The following is a 21,806-nucleotide window of genomic DNA, read 5'->3' as shown; positions in this document are numbered from 1 at the left end:
ATGAATACATTTAATGAATAAGAATGTAATTAAGACAAGTGAAATATCATTTCAATCCACAAAGCACAACTTAAAAACCTAGGAATTAATATTCATACTATAAAATTAATACTGAAACTAAATAAAACCCTTTATGTGAAACATATTTTCTTTCATTCATTCATCATGCTCATCATATTATCTTATCTTGCATAAAAGTTATGATTGAAAAGACCTGACTGTTTAATTTTATAACATATCAGGGGAAAGAATAGCAGATTTCATGTATAATCTTTGGTCTGAGCACCAGTAACATAACAGCAAAAGTTTTGCAAGAAAACAGTGGGAATGAACACGAGAGAAAATAAGATAAAAGAAGAGAGAACTTGAAGTAGTGGCTGGGTAACAGGGACTAGGACAACACAAAGAATTCAAGATAATTTTTGGTGACATCACTGCACTGTCATTGGGTAATGTACAGCTTTTTCACATATTTCCAAAGTTATTCACTGTTCTCAGGACAGAATTCTGAGAAAATGGGTTATATTCATAATCTTAGTAGAAATGATCATCAAATAACTGCTCTTGAAAAGAAAAGTTAAGGAAGATCCCAGAAAAACAGAAATGACAAAATAAGAATGGCAAAAAAAAAAAAAAAAAATCACAAGTGATGGATAAAATCTATTCAGAGTCAAGAAAAAAATAAGGGAATTCCCTGGCAGTCCAGTGGTTAGGACTTGGCGCTTGCACTGCCAGCGCGTGGGTTCAATTCCTGGTCGGGGAACTAGTATCCTGCAAGCCGCGCATTGCAGCCAAAAGAAAAAGAAAAATAATAAGTAACGAACATAATCAAATGCAGATGGTAAAAAAACAAAGCAATTGTTAAGAAAACAATCAGACAAGTAAGTGAAGTAAACCAGTGATTTCAATGTACAAAAGTCAAGACAGAAACAGATTTTTAAAAATATATCTATTTTTAAAAATATATCTTACAGTAATCTTATTTGTGAGATGGTATCTTAAAGAAAAAACTTAATGATTCCCATAAAGAGGAAGCAATGAGATGTTCATGATATTGACATCTGTGATAACAAAAACAGGAGAAAACAAAATAGCCAGAAATAGCAAAATCAATTAAATAAAATGTGATACATCCACAAAATGGAATATTATTCAGCCATTAAAATGGAAAGAGAACATACCATATGAAAATAGTTTATCATAGTCATATATTGATTTTTTATGAGCAGAAATGTAAGAAAAGGGAAATGTAAGAAAGGGGAAATGAAGAGAAAAAATTGAAGGAATCTGTTGTTTAATTTTTTTACTTTAATTTTTAAAATTCAAGTATAGCGGATATAAAATATTAACTAAGTTACAGGCATACAATATAGTAATTCACAATTTTTAAAGGTTATATTCCATTTATAGTATTTATAAAATATGTGCTCTATTCCCTATGTTGTACAATATATCCTTGTAGCTTATTTTATACCTAATAGTTTGTACCTCTTAAGCCCCTACCTCTATATTGCCCCTCCCCAATTCCCTCTCCCCACTGGTAAGCATTAGTTTGTCCTCCGTATCTGTGAGTCTGCTTCTTTTTTCTTATATTCACTAGTTTATTGTACTTTTGTATTTCACAAATAAGTGATATAATACAGTATCTGCCTTCCTCTGTCTGACTTATTTCACTCAGCATAATGCCCTCCAAGTCCATCAGTGTTGCTGCAAATGGCAAAATTTCATTCTTTTTCTATGGCTGAGTAGTATTCCATTGCGTATATACATACCACATCTTCTTTATCCATTCATCTGCTGATGGACACTTAGGTTGCTTCCATAACTTGGCAACTGTAAATAATGCTGCTATGAACATTGGGTTGCATGCGTCTTTTTGAATTAGTGTCTTTGTTTTTTTCGGATATATACCCAGGAGTGGAATTACTGGGGCATATGGTGGTAGTTCTATCTTTATTTTTTTGAGAAACCTTCATACTGTTTTCCACAGTAGTGTACCAATTTACACTCCCACCAACAATGTATGAGGGTTCCCTTTTCTACACATTTTCCCCACATTTGTTATTTGTGTTCTTCTTTTTCTAAAAAATTTATTTATTTATTTATTTTTGGCTGTGTTGGGTCTTTGTTGCTGCATGCAGGCTTTCTCTAGTTGCGGCGAGCGGGGGCTACTCTTTGTTGCGCTGCGTGGGCTTCTCACTACGGTGGCTTCTCTTGTTGCGGAGTACAGGCTCTAGGTGCATGGGCTTTGGTAGTTGTGGCTTGTGGGCTCTAGAGCGCAGGGTCAGTAGTTGTGGTGCGTGGGCTTAGTTGCTCCATGGCATGTGGAATCTTCCCGGACCAGGGCTCGAACCCATGTCCCCTGCATTGGCAGGTGGATTCTTAACCACTGTGCCACCAGGGAAGCCGTATTTGTGTTCTTTTTGATAACAGCCATTCTGACAGGTGTGAGGTGATATCTCATTGTGGTTTTGATTTGCATTTCCCTGATGATTAATGATGCTGGGCATCTTTTCAACTGCCTGTTGGCCATCTGCATGCCCCCTTTGGAGAAACACCTATTCAGTTCTTTTGCCCATGTTTTAATCAGGTTGTTTGTTTTTTAATGTTGAGCTGTATGAGCTGTTTATATATGTTGGATATTTACCCCTTATCAGTCAGTCATATCATTTGCAAATATTTTCTCCCATATGTTGTCTTTTTGTTTTGTCAATGGTTTCCTTTGCTGTGCAAAACCTTTTACTATAACTAGGTCCCATTTGTTTATTTTGCTTTTATTTCCTTTGTTTTAGGAAACAGATTCAAAAAAATATTGCTATGATTTATGTTAAAGTGTACTGCCTATGTTTTCCTCTAGGAGTTTTATGGTTTTTCGTCTTACATCTAGGTTTTTAGTCTATTTTGAGTTTATTTTTGTATATGATTTTAGAGAATGCTCTAATTTGTTGTTTCTTTTAAAATTCACTAAATCAGTTTTTTTTCTGGCCACAACCCACGGCTTGTGGAATCTTAGCTCTCTGACCAAGGATTAAACCCGGGCCCCCAGCAGTGAGAGCTCGGACTGCCAGGGAATTCCCTAAAATTCACTAAATCACTTTAACTAGGTACTTTCAACATTTCCTGTAAGAAGTAGATTCTATTATTTAATATTCGTATCTTTTAGATTTAAAATATTTTTTTGGAATTCACTCAATGTTTAACTGTAATTGATTTATGGTACATAACTTTTATAATGGAAAAGAGGAAAAGCCTACTAATTTTAAAAAGTTTACTTAGGGACTTCCCTGGTGGTGCAGTGGTGAAGAATCCGCCTGCCAATGCAGGGGACACGGGTTCGAGCCCTGGTCTGGGAAGATCCCACATGCCATGGAGCAACTAAGCCCATGCACCACAACTACTGACCCTGCGCTCTAGAGCCCGCACGCCGAGAGCCCGTGCTCCGCCACAAGAGAAGCTACCGCAGTGAGAAGCCCACGCACTGCAACGAAGAGTAGCCCCTGCTTGCTGCAACTAGAGAAAGACCACGCACAGCGCGTAGCAATGACGACCCAATGCAGCCAAAAATAAATAAATTAATTAATTAAAGAAAAAACTTTACTTAAATCAATGTTTCCATAGAGGCTGATTCAGGGAGAAAAATTATATAAGGAAAAGGAAATCAGGGACTCCCCTGGTGGCACAGTGGTCAAGAATCCACCTGCCAATGCAGGGGACACGGGTTCGAGCCCTGTCCGGGAAGATCCCACATGTCACGGGAGCAACTAAGCCCACGCGCCACAACTAAAAAAAAAAATTCCATACACAAGAAAATAAAAGGAAAAGGAAACCAGGAGCTAGGGTTTAAAAACTGGTTGATAAGTAAGGTATAAAAACTAGAAGAAAAAGGAAGGGGATAAAAAAGTATGGTGATATAAAAAGTTCAGGAGTGGACTTCCAGTTAAACATGACAGACTGACCACATGGTTTTATCTGTGCTCTCTCCATTAATTCTGCTAAAGCACATAAAACAAAGTGAACAACAAAAAGAGATGATAGTACTTGAGACGCCCCAACAAAATTTTGCAAGTTAGAATGCAGATGACCTTAGAGACCTGAAAAAGCTAAAAATCTAAAGAAGCACCCAAAAGGAAAGCTAATTTGCAAAACCCCTTTCACAATTTAGAGGCAATTTATCTCAAGGCAGGAGTGAGGGGTGGGGGTGAAAACAGGATGAAGTAAAACATTATTAAAGAACAGTGAGACCACCCTGATCTCCCTTTTCCCTACCCTGTGCAGGCAACTTGCTTGGATGGTTTACTTTCTAGTAGAGGACAAGATGAGCTGCTGCAGGAATTAAGTGTAAAACGTCATACTTAATGGTGGAGACTCCTAACCTGTGCTCAGGTCTACTGCTAAAATGCTGGCAGCCAGGCATCAGACAGAAAACTGGAAGATTCATCTCTTGGTGGGCGGATGGAGGGAACCCTCCTAGATATAGACTTTGAGAACTTCTGGTAGAAGAAACATCCCCACCAGTCACCCTAAGGAGAGGCCTACAAGTTAAGCCCAACTAGCAAGCTTTTAAAAATATGCTTCACTCTTAAACATCGACAGAGAGCTAAGGGTTACTAGAGACTTAAGGAAAGCCTCTAACATCAAGACAAACCAAAATCAGAGAAAAAAGGTAAGAAAAGCAGATTAATCTAGAAAGTCTAACGTTAAACTGATATGAAAGGGAAGAGGAAAAACTGGAGTGAAAAAATTACAAAAGAAGTAAAAAAAAAAAAAAAAAAATTTCCCAGAAATCAAAGCCATGTTTTCAGATCACAAAGGTACAGCACAACAAACGGGGGTGTGTGGGGGAGGAACATCAACAGAGTGTTGGTTACATGACCATTCTCAAAAATAAAATAAATAAAAATAATCTCCCATGCACTCTTTTCCTCAGGCTATTCCTAGAATGTGCTCTACCAAAACACAGCTATAAACCAAGAAGGTCTTAGTTGAATCCAGGAAGCTAGGAACCCAGCACCGTGAGTAACACAAAGGAAATCCCATGAAGATGGTAAACGGAAATCCCAAGACTTAGCTGTGCTACAAGACTAAACAGCAACCAGCCCAGACGGAAGCAGAAGAACAAAGGCTCCAGGAAGATGTTTCTAGAAAAGTAAGGAGGAGCCAATAATCACCTGATATCTTTATACTGAGAAGAGCTTTACAGCTCTAGCAATAACTCTGTGGGTGAAAGGATAAGTATATATAAAACTAAGTACTGGGCTTCCCTGGTGGCACAGTGGTTGAGAATCTGCCTGCCAATGCAGGCGACATGGGTTTGAGCCCTGTTCTGGGAAGATCGCATATGCCGCGTAGCAACTAGGCCCGTGAGCCACAACTACTGAGCCTGCGCGTTTGGAGCCTGCGCTCCCAACAAGAGAGGCCACGATAGTGAGAGGCCCGCGCACCGCGATGAAGAGTGGCCCCCGCTTGCCGCAACTAGAGAAAGCCCTTGCACAGAAATGAAGACCCAACACAGCCAAAAAAAAAAAAAAAAAACCTAAGTACCAAGCCCCCACCTCCCCGCCGGCAAAACGACAAATATTAAAGTTGGTGGGGAGAGGAGAGATGTAAAAGAGGAAATGCAGTTATATAATACAAGGCTCAACTGCAAGAAATATTTACATAGTCATAAAGCAAACAGTGAAAATCAAGTTTATCTATATATAAATAAACTACTGGAAATATTAAAGGGGGAAAAATGTGTATGTGTGGAGGGTGGGGAAAGTAAGAGTCAAATTGTCATTGTTCACAGAAGTCTATATATTATGTCTAAAATAGAAAAAACAGAGAAGGGACTACTACCATTATTTCTTTGTAAAACTTATAGTACTATTTAACTTTTAAAATTATGTACATATAGTCAACTACACTTCATTATAAAATAAAATAAAGAATATATTAAAAATTACATACATGTATTACTTTGACATAAATTTAAAACTAAATTACAAAACTGAAAGAAAAAAAGTAAAGAGTATGTATGAGAGGAATTCTACTAAATGTATGAAAAGCCATGGAAAACGATTTTTTTTTTAATGGAGAATCAATTTTGAAACCATTTTTCATGTTAAACATTAAGAAAGTAAAAATATTCGAAACACCCAGGATGTTGCAGGGCAAGTATAACAAATTGCTGTAGACCTGAAAATTTTCAACAGAGAAGCATTATCTTTCTGGACATAGCACAGCTCAGATTTTGGCTAAAATAAAATGTATAATTAAATTACCTTGGAGGTTGAATTTTGAATTTTTCAAAGACTTCTGGATAAAGTAATGGAAACACCACCATCTCTTTTAGAGCTGCAATATGATTAGACAAGCCACCAACACTATCAAATCGCACCTGGTAATGGAAGGGAAACATTGACATTTTTAAATTTGGAATCAAAATTAAAATCTTACTCCATTCCCAAACTACCCAAGCCACACACAGTCAACTGAGTAACAGTATCTTAGCTGTGGCCTAAAGATTAAAAAAAGAAAGAAAAGAATCTATAAAGATTAAAATTTGATAAAACAATTGATTTCTTTTTTAACTTTAAACTGAAACAAAAAATAATACATTTCAGACTGTACTCACTGAAGAATCTAGTTGCATTGGATCAACATCAGCAAGGCTTCCTCCAATTTTCATTCGATCTTTATAAATTCCTTTTAATTCATCTTTCCGAAAATTTAGTGGGAGGCACCTATTTTTAAAAGATTTAAAAAAAGCCCCATTCATCAACCCACCTTCCTTCCCCAAATTCCATGTTAGAATATAGACATTTTTCTTAAGAATTAAAAAAATTTCAAATGGGGAAATCATGAGATTATGTGTTTCAAGTTCCTCATTTTCTTTAGAGGTTGAGAACTTAAGTGTTAGAAATATTTATATCTGAACCTTTATTATTAAAGATATACAATCAAATGAAAATACCAGTTTTCAAGATACCACAGCAACATAAAGTAATTCATGGTTGAGAATTCAGAAAGTATCAATATACATTATAATAATCTTGTCTGACCTACAGAGAGTTTACCATTTGCCAAACACTGTTTTAGTTTAGGTGCTTTACATGTATAAATTCATTAAATCCTCACAATATTCTTATGAAGCAGGTATTATTATTTCCCCAATTTTAAAAGAAAACCGAGGCACAGAAAGGTTAACTGTAATGCCCAAGATCACGCAACTAGTAAGTGGCAAATCTAGGAATCACATACAAGCAGCATGTCTCCAGATGTGCAACAACTCTGCTACTGTACCTCTCAGCAAAATACTCATAGTCCACCAGCACCTGGATCCATGTCAATCCTTTCAAGCAAGAATGAATCACTACTTTCCTAATTACTTTCAAAAACAGTTATGGTAGGTTACAAAAAATATACCCAGAAAAACCTGCTTGTTTTATAGCTGGAAGAATGAAAACACTTATGTTAAAAGTTAAGATTGTACCAGAATGCCTAAGCAAAAAATGCCTGCTGCAACTGAGCACAAGTAAAAGCACACCATGCTCACCCCAAGTGACAATTCTTGCTAGTCTCAAACTCCACGAGGAATTTATACTGCAAAGTCTAAGACGGAAATGTTTTCAGTTGTGGCTTTTAAAAAGATATTTCTTAAACAATTCTTAATAGAACTGCATAATAATAAAAACCATAGGATTGGGACTTCCCTGGTGGCGCAGTGGATGGGACTCCGTGCTCCCAATGCAGGGGGCCTGGGTTTGATCCCTGGTCAGGGAACTAGATCCCACATGCATGCCACAACTAAGAGTTTGCATGTCACAACTAAGGAGCCCTGGAGCCGCAACTATGGAGCCAACATGCTGCAACTAAGGAGCCGGCGAGCCGCAACTAAGGAGCCTGCCTGCCACAGCTAAGACCCAGGGCAACCAAATAAATAAATTTTTTAAAAAAGCCATAAGGTTAGATGCACATTTTTATGAAATGAAGGCAAAGTACATAGCTTTTGAATGATCTCATTGCTGTCCAATAGAAATGAAATGCAAGCCAAAAATGTAATTTAAAATTTTCTATTAACCACACTAAACAAAAAGTAAAATTAATTTTAATAATGTATTTTATATATCCCAATATATCCAAAATATTATCATTTCATCATGCAAAATCAATATTTAAAAAACTAAGGTATTGGACTTCCCTGCTGGTGCAGTAGTTAAGAATCCGTCTGCCAATGCAGAGGACACGGGTTCGAGCCCTGGTCCGGGAAGATACCACATGCCGCAGAGCAACTAAGCCTGTGTGCCACAACTACTGAGCCTGCGCTCTAGAGCCCGCGAGCCACAACTACTGAGCCTGCGTGCCGCAACTACTGAAGCCCACAGGCCTAGAGCCCGTGCTCCACAACAAGAGAAGCCACTGCAATGAGAAGCTCACACACCACAACGAAGAGTAGCCCCCACTCACCGCAACTAGAGAAAGCCCACGCGCAGCAATGAAGACCCAAGGCAGCCAAAAATAAATTAATTAATTAATTAATTAAGGTATTTTACGTTCTCTTTTTTGTACTAAGCCTTTGAAATCCAAGAGTGCATTATTTTTTTATTTTTTTAATGCTATTCTTCTCTGCTTACATTCTTTTTATGTATGTATGTATGTATGTATGGCTTTGTTGGGTCTTCGTTTCTGTGCGAGGGCTTTCTCCAGTTGTGACAAGCGGGGGCCACTCTTCATCGCGGTGCGCGGGCCTCTCACTATCGCGGCCTCTCGTTGCCGAGCACAGGCTCCAGACGCGCAGGCTCAGTAATTGTGGCTCACGGAACAAGCCGCTCCGCGGCATGTGGGATCTTCCCAGACCAGGGCTCGAACCCGCGTCCCCTGCATTGGCAGGCAGACTCTCAACCACTGCGCCACCAGGGAAGCCCCAAGAGTGCATTTTTTACGAAAACTGATAGTACATCTCAATTCAGATGAGCTACATTTGAAGTGCTCAGTAGCTGCATGTGGCTAGCAGCCACCATATTGAACTGGGCAGAGCTAACATGATGGAAAAAAAAAAAGCGTAGAACTTAGGATACAAAGAATGACTGGTTTGCATGCCCCTTCAATTATTATGTCCCAATTGCTTTAACAAGCATTGTCTTCTACCCTAAGAATATTATATTAGAATCCAGGCACTGCATTTTTCATTTACCCACCCATGTTCGTAAAATGGGAATAATCCTTGCCCTGTTTCTATAATTATTGTGAAAATCAAATGAGTTGATTTATTACATGTGAACTTACACTACGAGGAGTGTGAAATGAGTTAACCTTTCAATTTTCCTTAAGAGTTCTACAATAAGAATTTATTATTATTATACATGGAAAAAATATATTTTCAATGAAAAAAAATAGTTATTTCCTCAAGTCAGTGCTTACCAAGCACCATTTTGGTTTTACAAGAAAACATATGTTCTAATCTGTTATTAGTTTCAACAGCAGATATTTCAAACAAGATGGCATTCTGGTTTATATATTAACCTGGCATATAATTTTTTAATTCAGCCAAGCTGCACCTATTCCCAAATTATTCATCTTTCTTTCCACTTTAAAAAAAAAAAAGCTGGTAGCTTTAAGGGAATCAACATGCACTAACCTGTTGATAGCTCTATTGCGGCTCCTTTTTCTTCGCCTCTCGAAGTGTTGTTCATCTTCAGAAGAGGAAGATGAAGTAGAGTCACTACTGTGGATTGCATGCCTTCGCCTAAAATAAAGAGGAAAACTGAAATCATGATGGAGGAAGGCAGGAGAAAAAGGGCATCTTACGGGATGCAAACATTAGAAATACCTAATAATCCAAAAATGTTTATCATAAAATTAATACATTTGCTGAATCAATGAAGTAAGCTTTGTTGGTTGAATCTTTTGAAGGGAATAAAAGACTTAGACAACTGAAAAGGGAAAAAAAGATAGGAAGCTGTGGTAGAGCAGACAATCAGATGTTCATTAAGACAAAACACGGTCCAGGCAGGGTGACTTCTTATTCTTAGTCTTAATATAAATCAGTTACCCTCAAAGAGAAAGGTGGGATAAAGAGGGTTTTAGAATCTTTGTGACTGTAATTTTAGAAAGTATTTTCAACATTATACTACATATAATTTACACTTGGAAGGGAATCACCTATTTTGAAATGTCAAACAAGCTTAAAAGGAGAACAAGAGAATTTTTATGTAAACCAAAGGGGATCAAGAAGGGTTAAAAAATGCTAAGAAACTGTGAGAAATGAGATGGTCTTTTATCTATAGTATATCCTCAACCCTATAAATTCACAACTGTCATTTAACAGTTGTGTAAATGTGGATGAGTTACTCAACCCATATAAGCCTCAATTTTCCCACTTTAAAAAAAAAAAAAAAAAGGACTTCCCTGGTGGCACAAAGGTTAAGAATCCGCCTGCCAATGCAGGGGACACGGGTTCGAGCCCTGGCCCAGGAAGATCCCACATGCCGTGAAGCAACTAAGCCTGTGCGCCACAACTGCTGAGCCTACGCTCTAGAGGCCGGGAGCCACAACCACTGAAGCCCATGCGCCTAGAGCCTGTGCTCCGCAACAAGAGCAGCCACAGCAGTGAGAAGCCCGCGCACCGCAACAAAGAGTAGCCCCCACTTGCCACAACTAGAGAAAGCCCGTGCGCAGCAATGAAGACCCAACACAGCCAAAAATAAATAAATTAATTAATTTTAAAAAAAAGATAAAAATAATCAAAATCTTAGGCTGGTTGGTAGTATCGAATACGATGCTGATATATGTGGAATCTAGAAAAATGGTACAGATGAACCTGTTTGCAAGTCAGAAATAGAGACACAGGTGTAGAGAACAAACTTATGGACACCAAGGGGGGAAAATGGCAGGTGGGGTGGTGGTGGTGGGATGAATTGGGAGATTGCGATTGACATATATACACTAATATGTATAAAATAGAAACTAATAAGAACCTGCTGTATAAAAAATAAATAAAATTCAAAAATTCAAAAAAAAAATACAATGCTGAGTGCTGCAAATACTCAAAAAGTTTTAAAATCACTTCTGCCTTTGGACAGTTGCAAAAGACCCACAAAATAAAAACAGAATCTGGCTGGGAAAACCTTTAATCATTCTACTGGCTCAGGGTCTAGAGCATTTCCTGAGTCAGAGTACAATGGTTAAGTAGGTATGTCCAAAAATATAAAAGGTTCACAATCTATTATCTGCAAAATTGAGGTCCAGAATCTTATACCTAAAAAAAAACTCTGAAAACAACTTTTTCCGTTATTCACTTAGCAGCAAAACATGACCTGAAATGTCATAAAGGCAATTCAAAATCTCTATTTGTCCTGCTTACTATGATTATTCATACACTTTGCTATAAAATTAATATATCTGACTATACGGTGCTGGCCCAGACACACCTACAAATGTTAATATTGCACATTATATATGTTGTATGTTTTCTTTGTAAATGCCCCCCCCAAATCTGAATTCTGAAATATAAAGCAGCCCCAGGGTTTTGATAAGGGGTTGTGGAAACACAGATATAAGTGAGAAAATAATCCTTCACCATCTACCCACTCAAACACGCCCAAAGACCATATTTGTGATCTGCCTGTAAAACCACTGAGTACAAGTCTGCAGTTTTATATGAAAGACTAACTTATTTAATACTACCATTAATATTATAAATAGAATCTTACTTATAATTATGTAATGTATATAATTGTGTGTGAATTCAGTAGGTATTTACATAATTAAGACTAACAATTAATAAAAAGGACTAACATTTACTAAGTGTTTCTTGTACCAGGTGGTTGACATATTATCAAACTTAATTTTAATTAAAACTGGACAAGTACATATTAGTAGGCTCATTATACAGTCGGGGCCAATGTGGCTCATAGTTTAAAGAACTTGCTTAAAATATCAGAATTAGTCAATGATGGTATAATTCAAAACCTCTATCTATTTAAAAAATAAATCCACGTTCTGTACACTACCACACTGATGATCTCCAGTTGTTTATTTCATAAACCAATAAAGTTATAAGCAAACAACAAAACCTTGTGGACTGACAAAGTTTCCAACGTCTGATGTGCAAAGGAGGGATTATTTTTGAACATTATAGTTACAAACACATATAGAACTTAACATGTGCCAGATACTATTTTAAACATTTTATAGGTATTAACTCACCTAATTTGCACAATACTATGAGATAGGTGCTACTGTCTCCATTCTACAGATCAAAAAACTAAAGTATGGAGAGGTTAAATAACTTGGAAAAGGTCACTAATAAGTAAGTGGTAGAGCTGAACTCACAACCTAGGCAGTCCTGGTTCTTCAAAATTACTCTACACTGTAGAAAGGCCATTATTTCAGTTAAAAAAAAAAAATCTAAATATATATACCCACATTAATTTTTTCTTTTTTCCATTTTACTAATAACTTTTGAAAAATTTGGCACAGACAGCACTGGACCAGCACTTTGAACCTAACCAGAGCGTCTAGAGTTGCCAGTTCTAGTTCCTTGACAACCAGTAATGTGTACTTTGTAATACCGGTGAAGCAATTGTGCTATTTATGTTACCTTCTTGTTTAAAGGGGCTAGGCTTGTTCCAGAAACTCCAAACTGAAGCTAAAGAGTAAACCTTAGATGACTAGGGGTTAGCAATCACAAGAAAGAAAATCCTACTTAAAGGCAGCATTTCTGAAGTTCTGCTATGTAAGTATGCCAAAGACCCTTCAAAAATCCTACATTGTGGCTGCAAGTTTCACTAAGAGCAATGTTCAAACAACTCTTTGGATGTGTGCTTTGTTTCCCTGTCTAAGTAGGATATAAATGATAAACAGAAGCTGGTCTCTTCAAGAAAAAGTAAAAAGACTAATAAGCCAAATGACTACCATTAAAGTTGTTAGAAGGAATGAGATGTTAACTCCACCATGGTGAAGAAATAGAAAAAAAAAAAAAAAAAGGTTTAAAGGGCTACATTCAAAAGATCAGGTAATAACAAGTGTTAGTAAAGGTGTAGAGAAATTGGAACTCTAGTACATTGCTTGTGGAAATGTAAAGTGCAGCAGCCATTTTGGAAAAACAATCTGGCAATTCCTCAAAACATTAAATATGGTTAGCATTTGATCTAGCAATTCCACTTTTAGGTATATACCCAAGAGAAATGAAAACATTTGTTCACACAAAAAGTTGTACATGAATGTTCATAATAGCATTACTCATAATAGCCAAAAAGTAGAATCAACCCAAATGTCCATCAACTAATAAAGGGATAAACAAAGTATAGTATATTTATACAATGGAATCTTATTTGGCAATAAAAAGGAATGAAGTACTAATACATCCTACAATGCGGATGAACCTTGAAAATGTTATACCAAGCAAAAGAAGCCAGTCACAAAGAATTCCACTTATATGAAATACCCAGAATCTATACGGACAGAAAGTAGAATAGTGGTTGGTTAGGGCTGGAAGGATTGGCGAGTGATAACTAAAGAGTACAGGGTTACATTTTTTTTTTCTTTTTTTTGGTCACGCCGTGCACATATGGGATCTCAGTTCCCTGGTCCGGGATGGAACCTGTGCCCCTTACATTGGGAGAGCAGAGCCTTAACCACTGGACCACCAGGGAAGTCTCCAAGGTTACTTTTTGAGGCAAGAAAAATGTTCTAAAATTGTGGTGGTTGGGATTTCCCTGGTGGTCCAGTGGGTAAGATTCCACGCTCCCAATGCAAGGGGCCTGGGTTTGATCTCTGGTAGGGGAACTAGATCCCGCATGCAGGCCGCAACTAAGAGTTCGCATGCCACAACTAAGAAGTCCACATGCTGCAAGTAAAAGATTCCACATGCTGCAACAAAGATCCCACGTGCCACAACTAAGACCTGGTACAGCCAAAATAAATAAATATTAAAAAAATAAAACAAAATTGTGGTGATAGTTACACAACTCAGTGAATAAAAACCATTGAATTGTATACTTTAAATGGGCGAACTATATGGTATGTGAGTTATATCACAATAAAGTTGTTATCAAAAAGAAAAAGTTTAAAGGGAGTTATCAAAACCAACACCAAGGTAATTAAGTCAAATAATGTGACTCACGGTACAGCTTAAATCTCTTGGTTCATAGTTTAAATGAGTCAGAATCCTCCACTAGTCCGAGACCCAAGGGCAGGAATTCTGACTTAAGTCATTTTTATATCCATAGTGCTTGGCGCATAGTGGTACTCAAACATTTGTTAAATAATAGGAGGGGGAAAAAAATCCTATACCCAAGGAGCTATGCAATAACATGAGACACTCTCCATAGAGAAAGAGTATACCCTGTGAACCAAATATGGGAACTCAAGCACCAAAGTGGCAAAAAAAATTCCTACCTACTGCAAGATATATCGTAGGTGGTGATTATAGAGGTAAGTCAATCAACAAGCATGTTAATTCCAGAAATATAAACCCATTAAATATGGGAAAAGAAATTAAAATTTCAAAGTAACTGCCAGCCTCTCACTTCTGCGGGATGAAACACAGGCCTGTTTTGTGAGTCAGTCAACCAAGACAGCTGCCCTGGGCCCTATGCTTGATGGGGACTCCAGGGAGCACTACACCTTACTCTCCTTTTCTGAAGATCATTAAATTACACTATGAAAATATTGGTCTTTAACAATATCCTATGGGGCCTATGAAAAGTACCGACAGCGTGGCCTTTTTTTTTTTTTTTAATATTTATTTATTTATTTTGGCTGCACCGGGTCTTAGTTGTGGCATGCAGGATCTTTGTTGTGGCATGTGGACTTAACTGCAGCAGGTGGACTTCTTAGTTGTGGCATGTGGACTTCTTAGTTGCAGCATGCAGACTCTTAGTTGCAGCATGCATGTGGGATCTAGTTCCCCGACCGGCTATCGAACCAGGCCCCTGGAACTGGGAGCGCTGAGTCTTACCCACTGGACCACCATGAAAGTCCCTGGCCTCTTTTCTTTTGTGTGTGTGTGTTTAACTTTTTTTTTTTTATTGAAGTATAGTTGATTTACAATGCTGTGTTAGTTTCAGGTGTACAGCACAGTGATTCAGTTATACATACATATATATGTAAGAATATGTATATATTCTTTTTCAGATTCTTTTCCCTTATAGGTTACTATAAGATATTGAGTATAGTTCCCTGTGCTATACAGGTCCTTGTTGGTTACCTATTTTATTTTATTTTTTATTTATTTATTTTTTTAAAAATTTATTTATTATTTTTGGCTGCGTTGGGTCTTCATTGTTGTGCACGGGCTTTCTCTAGTTGCGGCGAGCGGGGGCTACTCTTCGTTGCGGTGCGCAGGCTTCTCACTGAGGTGGCTTCTCCTGTTGTGAAGCACGGAATCTAGGCGTGCGGGCTTCAGTAGTTGTGACTGGCCTCTTTTCAAGTGCAGTTTATCTTGGGAAGCCCTGACAGGTTGTCTTTCTGATTCTCTATGCTTCTGGGCTCTGGTTGCGTGAAAAGGGATGATGAAACAAGAAATCTAGACCGTACACTTGTGATTTTGAGACTCTGAACATCAAATTAAAAGACCCCGAGACGCAAGCAGTAGTTCATATTTTTCCTAGAAGAGAGAAATTTGTCAGTACCTATAGAGGTGTTGCCTTCCATGGCCAAAACATGATCAGATATAGTCTGCTTCTATGAGGAGGCTTCTAAAAACTGTTCGAATAGTTGAAGTCTCATTAAGACTTCAGTCTTACTTCTGAGCACATTAATAATATTAGGAAAAAAGCACCATTCCCCACATGAGTGTCATTTTTTTCTGCCTTTTTAGGCTTCACCCTATAAGCTTTCTCATTCATGAACTATTATAATGCTACTATTACCCAGAAAATTCTAATGCATCAGAAAATCTTTTATTACTCAGGAGAATGAAGAAATAACAAGAATTACCTCTTTAGACTTAAGTATGACAGACAGGCAACAAGTGTTAGGATGTAGAAGGAAAAGAAACCCACAAATAATTTGAATAGTCATAGAAAATTAATGTTTCCCAGTATGTAAGAAGAGCAAATTTGAAAAATATATCCAAAAATGGATGGTCACAGTCATAAGTCTAGAAGCTATGTAACTTAGAATTTGTCATGGTAAGAAAATATATCTAGGACAGTATGTGAAGACAAGACTAAACCTATACTCTAACTTAATGTGAAAATTAAATGAAACAATCTATGTAAAATGCTTAACACCAAGCCAGGAATACAGTAAACACTGAAGCAAAGGTAGCTCTCTATTATTAGTGTGGAACAATGGAATAAACTGCCTTACCATGGTAGTTGTTAACAATTCCTATCAGTGGAAGCAAAACCAAAAACTAGTCAGTGGTAGTGGGGATTAGAACACTAAAGGCATAGAGCTAACTCTCCCAAATATACAATTCTAGAATTCTATCCTGATACACCTAATCCTAAGACTCTAGAATTCTACCTTAACATAGAGACAATTATGTTGTCATAAATCAATCACTATTTCAGAACCAAACCTGTTCATTCGTTTACAATAAGGACTTCTTGGTCCCGCAGAAGATAATCGATATCTTGGTCTTGTGGGAGAAGCTGGGCCACTATAAAATATGTTGGGCTTTCTCTGATGACGAGGTTCTAAGAAAAAAAATTATATGTATGTGACATATAAATATGTAATAAAGACAATTTTGCTCTTCACTTAAATACTTACAATGATGCTACCTTCCATGAAAATACTAGTACATATCTACTGTAGAATATTTTACTGTTCATGTTTTAAATCGTTTACACCTGCAACGTTGCTGTTGAATATATATGTGTAGCACAGACAACAACCAACCAAAACACACACTGGCCATAAACAATCATTATGATTATACTGATGCATAATAGCTGATTATCAGCTTCGCATATATACGCTCAGAAGTATTGAGGTACAACTTTAACATAAATCAAAAGCAGTCCTATTTATACAAACTTATAAAATAAAGTACAAAGCTGTGAAAACTAAAATAATTAAAGATAGACATGAAATTTCAAAATAACCCAATTATTTACTTTCATCAAGGCTAACATTTAACTTTCTTTAGAAGAAATAACTTCTTGCACATCTTGGGTAAGTTATGAAAGACAACAGCCATGAGTATTCTGCAAAATGAAAACATGAAAAATAAGCATAACAGAAGAAAGGCAGTGAAGATAAAGGAAACCTGATTACATCTTCTCCTGGAAAGCAAAAAAAAATAGATAGCACTTACTTTCCAATGGAGCCTGATAGTAAACAGTAGCTTTTCTCTGTCTAAGATAATATCGCTTCTGATTATCTTCCTCTCCATCCTCTTCATCTTCATCGTCATCATCTTCATCATCATCATCTTCATCTTCATCATCATCTTCTTCATCATCATCTTCATCTTCACCATCATCTTCATCTTCTTGGTCTTCACCCTCTTCAGATGACTCTACAATTAAGAGACATAATAATAGAATTTGTCATGGTAAAGGCTTCTCACCCAAATGCTAACAATTTTTAAAATAGGGGAATAGAAAAAGACTCTCCTTTTAAAATTTATTTACTTCTAGATTGTTCATAGAAAGAATCTGTAATTCTGCAACATCAAATGAAGATTTTTAAAAAATGAAGTAAAAAACTATAGAATTAAAAACAACTAGAGGAAGGAAAAAAGTAGTTTAAAGGCTACTATCAGTATTTACCAAACTAAAGTTTATAGCATTACTGCTAATTTCATTGATATAGTGGACTTCTGGCTGCCACTGAGTTACATGCAGTATAACTCAAATAATCTACTTAAGAGAATGTAAAACACCCTCACCAAACATTTAAAACGTATTTCGGAAAACTGATTTTCATTCAATAAAAGTTCTAAGAAATTGCAGCAATAAGTCCTAAACAGAATAGTAAAACTCAACTTTAATTAACTTTTAACTCAAACAGGTAGAGAGAGATATGCTATCTGTAGATGTATTATACAAGCAAACCAGTTTCATTTGTTTTAGCATGTTTAAGTACTTTCCCAACAAAACATATTACCCTTTTATCTCCCCTGCCTTCACTTTTTTCTTTGAAACTATGACAACCCTCTTAATTTATCATAAACTACCATAAATGTCACAGCTTCTGAATAAAAAGGCTATATTCTGCTAAATAAAACCCAGAAGATAGAACAAGAGAAAAGACTAACCCACACTGCCTTCTTGATTGTCAGTTGTTTCTTCATCAGTTCTTTGAATAGCTTTTTGTTTTCCTCTTGTGTACATATTAAGATTCCCCTAAAAATGTTTAAATAAAATCCATTAACGTTTAGTATGTTTATTTTAAAAAATCCAGTAGGGCCTTCCAATCCTACTGAAAATGAAGATATTTCCAGCTATAAACTCTTAAAACTCCAGCAATAACTAGTGACTGATCAAACAAATGCTGAACAAAATGATGAATAATTTAACCAAAAAATGGATAGGTTCTAGAGAAAAAAGGTTAAACTGGAGATTATTAAATCATCCCCTTAATGGAAGAATATATTTACTTCTTCTGTTTCATTAAACACTCCCAAGTCTTCAAGTTCTCTCATTCGCTGTCTACGCATCTTCTTCATATCATCCATTTTTTGAAGTACAGCTTCAGCAGTGCTTTAAAAAAAAATGACATAAAAATAAGCTAAAACTGTAAAAGAGTAGTATATTTTAGGACTTCCCTGGTGGCGCAGTGGTTAAGAATCCGCCTGCCAATGCAGGGGACACAGGTTCGAGCCCTGGTCCGGGAAGATCCCACATGCCGCGGAGCAACTAAGCCTGTGCGCCACAGCTATTGAGCCTACACTCTAGAGCCCGCGCTCCGCAACAAGATAAGCCACCACAATGAGAAGCCTGTGCACGGCAACGAAGGGTAGCCCACGCTCGCTGCAACTAGAGAAAGCTCGCATGCAGCAACGAAGACCCAACGCACCCAGAAATAAAGAAATTTATTTAAAAAATAAAATAAAAGAGTAGTATATTTTTAAAAACTTAATTTCTCTTCCATTGTATTCTCTGAGTGCTGGGATTTTAAATACCCTTATAAGAAGCACTGATTTACTAATGTAAAAATATTTCATATTCTTTGTAAGAATTTAAATACACATACAGAATTATTACAAAGTCCTCTAATAATCACTCTCCTTTATACTTTACATAAACTGAATGCATTAAATACTCCTGCTAGTCAAAACTTAGTCCCCAACAAAAACTTTTTGCCAGCTAAATAATCTTGATCTAAATTTTTACTTACTTTGTTATAAGTTTGTCAAATAGTACAGACTGGTTCATGCTACCATAACGACTTCTAATCCTGCAACTTCGGCGAACTTCAACGTCACCATTCTCTTCATGCAAGCGTTCTGTCTTTTGAACTATGTTTCTAGTCCTCAATGACCGAGTAACTGTAATTACTTTGTCTTCATAGATGCGTACATAAAAGCAAATAGAAAGATTTGAAATAACAGCATTTATAAAACAATTCTAAAATGAACAACTGAATAGCTACACTTTCATATAACGAAATTTTAGTTTCTTGAACTTACCCTTCTCAAAAATACTAGAAAACATAAATAAAGTTACAACATACACCTACCATAGGTCCAGCCACACCACTCTCAAGAGAAAATGAAAGCTATATATATAATACAAAGACTTGTACACAATGTTCAAAGCAGTTTTGTGACAGTCCCCAAATGTCCATCAAAAGATGAAATTGTGGGAAACAACCTAAGTGTCCATTAATAGGTGAATGGATAAAGAAGATGTGGAATAAACACACAATAGAATATTATTCAGCCATGAGAAAGGACATCCTGCTATTTGCAGTAATATGGATGGACCTTGAGGGCATTATACTAAGTGAAATAAGTCAGAGAAAGACAAATACTGAATGATATCACTTACATGTTCAATCTAGAAAAACCAAACTCATAGAAACAGAGACTAGAATGATGGTTACAAAGGACTGGGAAGTGAGAGAAAAAGGGGAGATTGTTAGTCAAAGAGTACAAACTTTCAGCCATAAAATGAGTAAGTTCTGGGGCTCTAACGTACAGCAGAGAGGCTATAGTTAGTAATACTGTATTGCTGGGGTCCCCAACCCACGAGCCTGTTAGGAACCAGGCCGCACAGCAGGAGGTGAGCAGCAGGTGATCAAGCGAAGCTTCATCTGTATTTACAGTCACTCCCCATCACTTGCATTACCGCCTGAGCGCCGCCTCCTGTCAGTGGCAGCATTAGATTCTCATAGGAGCTCAAACCCTACTGTGAACTGTGCATGCGAGGGATCTAGGTTGCACACTCCTTATGAGAACCTAATGCCTGATGATCTGAGGTGGAGCTGAGGCGGTGATGCTAGCGCTGGGGAGTGGCTGCAAATACAGATTATCATTAGCTGAGAGGTTTGACTGCACAGAGACCATAATAAATCAATTGCTTGCCAACTCATACCAAAACCCTATCAGTGAGTGGCAAGTGAAAACAAGCTCAGGGCTCCCACTGATTCTGCATTATGGTGAGAGCTGTATAATTATTTCATTATATATTACAATGTAATAATAACAGAGATAAGGTGCAGAGTAAATGTAATGCTCTCGAATCATCCCCAAACCATCCCCCCAACACCCCCACCCCCAGGTCTGTGGAAAAATTGTCTTCCATGAAATTGGTCCCTGGTGCCAAACCGGATGGAGACCGCTACCGTACTGTATACTTGAGAGTTGCTGGGAGAGTGGATCTTGAATGTTCTCAGCACAAAAAAGAAATGGTAATTATGTGACATGATGCAGGTGTTAGATAAAGCCATGGTAATAATCATTTTGCAATATATAAGTATCAAATCAACAATGCAATGTACTCCTTAAGGCAATGTTATATGCCAATTATATTAAAATAAAGCTAAGGAAAAAAAATTGTGGTATATCCACATAATGGAATACTACTCAGCAATAAAAAGCAACATGGATGATACTCAAAGTAATTATGCTGAGTCAAAGAAACCAAAGAAGAATGCATGCCGTATAATTCCATTAATATAAAACTCTAGACAATACAAACTCACCATACTCTACAGCACTCTGTAGAGTGCTGTCACACTCTACAGTGACAGCAAGCAGATTGGTGGCTGCTCAGGAATCTTGGGTCATGGAGAGGAGCTTAGAGGAGCCAGGAGCGATTACAAAGGGGCCTGAGGAAATCCTGGAGGGTGATGGTTATCTTTACTACCTTATCGTGGTGATGGTTTGATGGCATGCACTTATATCAAAACCAAACAAACTGTACACTTCAAATATGGACAGTTTATTGTATATACCACAATACGCCTGTAAACAAAATACTAAATACATTAGTCACATCAGTCACATCCTAAATATGGACAGTTCCACATCAGTCACAATACATGCTTTAAAAAATTTAAATGCCTTTAACATTACTTACCTTCTTTGCACTCTTCTTTTTTTTTATCAGCCTGCTGTCTGGCCAACTGCCTATATGAAAAAAATATAGCAAATAATTCAAAATAATTGACATAATTTTAAATCCTATATTTTATAATACTACAAACTAGGACCAAAAATTAAATCAGCTTGGAGGGCAAATACTTAAAGCTACCTAAAAACCAGTGAAAAAATAGCGTGAGAATACCTATGCTCATATATTGTTATGGCTAAACAAAGGCCGAGAACCCTGTTGTGAAATTCAATGATACACAGCTGTGTCTCAGTAACAGCAGGGGATTGGTTCCAGGACCCCACATGGATACCAAAATCCAAGGAT

At 37.0% G+C, this 21,806-nt stretch overlaps 1 protein-coding gene across 1 annotated transcript in view; it reads right to left on the bottom strand.

The window, feature by feature from the left end:
* Window positions 1-21,806, bottom strand: part of ATAD2 (ATPase family AAA domain containing 2) — a 66,553-nt gene that overhangs the window by 26,893 nt on the left and 17,854 nt on the right. The window contains exons 3-11 of the mRNA XM_059901225.1: window positions 21,468-21,517; window positions 19,282-19,447; window positions 18,542-18,644; window positions 18,200-18,287; window positions 17,255-17,458; window positions 16,514-16,631; window positions 9,620-9,727; window positions 6,617-6,725; window positions 6,264-6,379 (exon numbers count right to left, since the gene is read on the bottom strand). Coding sequence (XP_059757208.1) covers window positions 6,264-6,379; window positions 6,617-6,725; window positions 9,620-9,727; window positions 16,514-16,631; window positions 17,255-17,458; window positions 18,200-18,287; window positions 18,542-18,644; window positions 19,282-19,447; window positions 21,468-21,517 — 1,062 coding nt within the window. The remainder of the gene's footprint in view (window positions 1-6,263; window positions 6,380-6,616; window positions 6,726-9,619; window positions 9,728-16,513; window positions 16,632-17,254; window positions 17,459-18,199; window positions 18,288-18,541; window positions 18,645-19,281; window positions 19,448-21,467; window positions 21,518-21,806) is intronic.

The sequence above is a fragment of the Balaenoptera ricei genome, chromosome 17 (genome assembly GCF_028023285.1).
Source record: "Balaenoptera ricei isolate mBalRic1 chromosome 17, mBalRic1.hap2, whole genome shotgun sequence".
Taxonomy (NCBI): domain Eukaryota; kingdom Metazoa; phylum Chordata; class Mammalia; order Artiodactyla; family Balaenopteridae; genus Balaenoptera; species Balaenoptera ricei.
The sequence above is the reverse complement of the archived record's forward strand: the minus strand, read 5'-3'. Positions and strand labels throughout refer to the sequence as shown.